The 2,835-nt window shown below is 47.8% G+C and overlaps 1 protein-coding gene across 1 annotated transcript; it reads left to right on the forward strand.

Annotated features, from left to right (window-relative positions):
- Nucleotides 1–426: 426 nt before the first annotated feature.
- LOC114688442 (PRAME family member 12-like) lies at nt 427–2,623 on the forward strand. The gene is made up of 2 exons (XM_028863043.1): nt 427–713; nt 2,056–2,623. Exons 1-2 carry the CDS (start codon nt 427–429, stop codon nt 2,621–2,623), a joined length of 855 nt encoding a protein of 284 aa, XP_028718876.1.
- Nucleotides 2,624–2,835: the final 212 nt, after the last annotated feature.

Here is a 2,835-nt window from a genome sequence, read left to right on the forward strand (position 1 = left end):
TTCATTGAAATCCTGAGTAAGTATCAATATTGTGGTTTACATATTTCAGTTTTACAAATTCTGCAACTGAAACACATCCATCTTCCAGATTTCATTCCTCTGAGTACCCTGCATCTTTTTTTATATCAACTTAACGAAACATTGATGACAAAAGGCTTTTTTTTTTTTTTTTGTGAGAAACGGTCACTCATAAGGTGACCTGGAAATCATGTACAGAGAGGCTCACATGATGTCAGTGAGAAACTGTAGATTTACATTCCGAGTGAGGACAATTCCTTAAGTTGAGGACTCTACCATTGCCAGAGCAATTTACTCAAACCTTGAGTGGTTACTGTTCTGGGGGAGGAAGTTTTCTAAACTTTATCTTGAAGATATATTCTCACCTGAATGCTTCCCCAGGAACCTTCTGACTGAAGACCATTCATGATGAGTTTTCAAACCCCACCCACACTGGTGGAGCTGGGCAGGCAGGTGCTGCTGAGAAATGAGGCCTTGGCCATCTCTGCTCTGGAGAAACTGCCCTGGACACTCTTCCCAGCACTGTTCAAGGACGCGTTCAATGGCAGACACACTAGGATTGTGAGGGCAATGGTGGAAGCCTGGCCTTTCCCCTGTCTCCCTGTGGGGACGTTGATGAAGACTCCCAACTTGGAAATCTTCCAGGCTGTGCTAGATGGAGTAGACACGCATCTGAAAAGAGAGTTTCACCCCGGGTAAGCAACAACCAAGTACTGTAGACTGAGCACAAGGGGCACGTGGGAGAGACCGTGGGTCAGGGAGAATGGCTTTGTAGGTGGGTCAGAGGCTTCTGATGGGGTCATGGTCCTGGAATGCAGGGGCCTTGAAACCTATTGTTTCCTGTAGTAAGGACGGTTGAGTATGGATTAGAGGACAGAGTAGAGGTAGCCAGAGAGGAAGGAGCCTATCCCTGGCTTTCCAACAACCACTAACATGGGACTAGGTAGAAATAGAGAGTAACTTAGTGGAAGGAAAGTGGTCAGCTGTACACATGCAGCTCACGGGGAGATGTCATGACACACGTGAGTTCCTACGTTGGACACTTGGTGCTGAAGAGACCTTGGCAGGAGGGAAGAGCTGACATTAGAGATGTGTAGTGGAAACTTGCTGGGTGTTGGGGCTTGTCATGTCTGCTGACACTTTACACGTTTTACCCACAGGAACGAGAAACTTCAGGTGGTTGACCTGAGGAATGTTCACCATGAGTTCTGGAACATATGGACTGGAAGAGAGGATGGGGCCTCTTCAGCAGAGACTGTGAATGAGAGGCCTGTAGTGAAGGTCCTTCCCAGATATGCACTGAGGCGGCGGCATCTGAAGGTGGTAACTGACCTCTACCTCAGGCTCCGTCTGAATGAAGAGCAAACATGCTTCTTGCAGTGGGTCCAACAGAGAAAAGACTTTCTACAGCTGCACTGTATAAACATGAAGATCTGGACTGTGCCTATGTGCACTGTGAAAGAGATCTTGAGTGTTTTCCACCCAGGACGCATTGAGGAGCTGGAACTGAACACGGGGTGGGATGTGTCCACACTGGCACGATTTGCTCCCTGCCTTGGACAGATGCGAAGTCTTCGCAAATTCTCCCTGGCCCGCATCTGTAGGAACACTTTCGGGACTGGAACCAGGACAGCAGACAGAGAAGAGAGGTGCATCAGCAAGGTCATTGCTCAGTTCTCCAAACTCCACTGTCTGCAGCATCTCTCCATGAATGGCATCTTCTTTCTCAAAGACCACATGAAACAAATACTCAGGTAAGCAAGGATGCGGAGGTGGCTTAGCTACCAGAGCAAACCTTTCCAGTTTACTCTAAGGATTAGCATGTGCATGGGGCCTGCCAGTGACTGGGAACAATTATGGTGAGAGTTGTGGGTGTGACTTGATTTAGTAGACTCCAAGCATCAGCACCCTGGTACTCTGATTGTTCATATAGTCAAACTGACCTTGAGACACGTGCCCCATCTTCCTCTTCTTAAATCCCAGTATACACACTCTCCAGAACCTTTTGTCTGAACCAATCCCATTGTCTACCCATAGGTGCCTGAGGAACCCCTTGGCAACTCTCTCCATCACACGCCGCCACCTGTCACAGTCCGACTTGAATTATTTCCCCTTGAGCCACAACCTGCGTCAGCTAAAACATCTGGTCTTGAGAGGAATCTTGTTATTTGCTTCATGTCTCAAGCCTCTTGGAGTGCTGCTAGAGCATGTAGCAGAATCTCTGCAGTCTCTGGACTTGCAGGGTTGTAGGATCAAGGACTCTCAGCTCACTGACCTCATCCCTGCCCTCAGCAAGTGCTCCAAGCTCACCGAGTTTAATCTATTAGATAACGACTTTTCCATGCCCACCCTGAAGGACCTTTTGGGACACACAGCCAACTTGACCAAGATGAATGTGGAGCAGTACCCGGCCCCTATACAGTCTTATGATGATTACGGTTACATCTTAGTAGAGAGATTTGCCCAACATTGTCTTGAGCTCATGGATACACTCAGAGCGTTAAGGCAGCCCAAGAGGATCTTGTTTTCCACAGATCCCTGCCATGAATGTGGTGAGCGCTGTGTCTATGACCTTGGGCCTAGACTTTGTCCTTGCCAGCAGTAAATAGGGAATATGACTTCTGGATTTGCGTGCTCTCCCTCGGGGTCTTCCTCAGTCATTAGCCTCCCTGCTGGCTTCAGGGTCGGGAAAGACTCTCAACTGGCTTCAAGCATCTATTGAACCAAGGAACTGTTTTTGAAGTCTTCTGTTGTGATCTCTTGATTAATTACATTTTTTTAAAAAGTCCCTATGCCTACCCCTTACATTCTGCCTTT

This window comes from Peromyscus leucopus, chromosome 10 (genome assembly GCF_004664715.2).
Source record: "Peromyscus leucopus breed LL Stock chromosome 10, UCI_PerLeu_2.1, whole genome shotgun sequence".
Lineage (NCBI taxonomy): Eukaryota > Metazoa > Chordata > Mammalia > Rodentia > Cricetidae > Peromyscus > Peromyscus leucopus.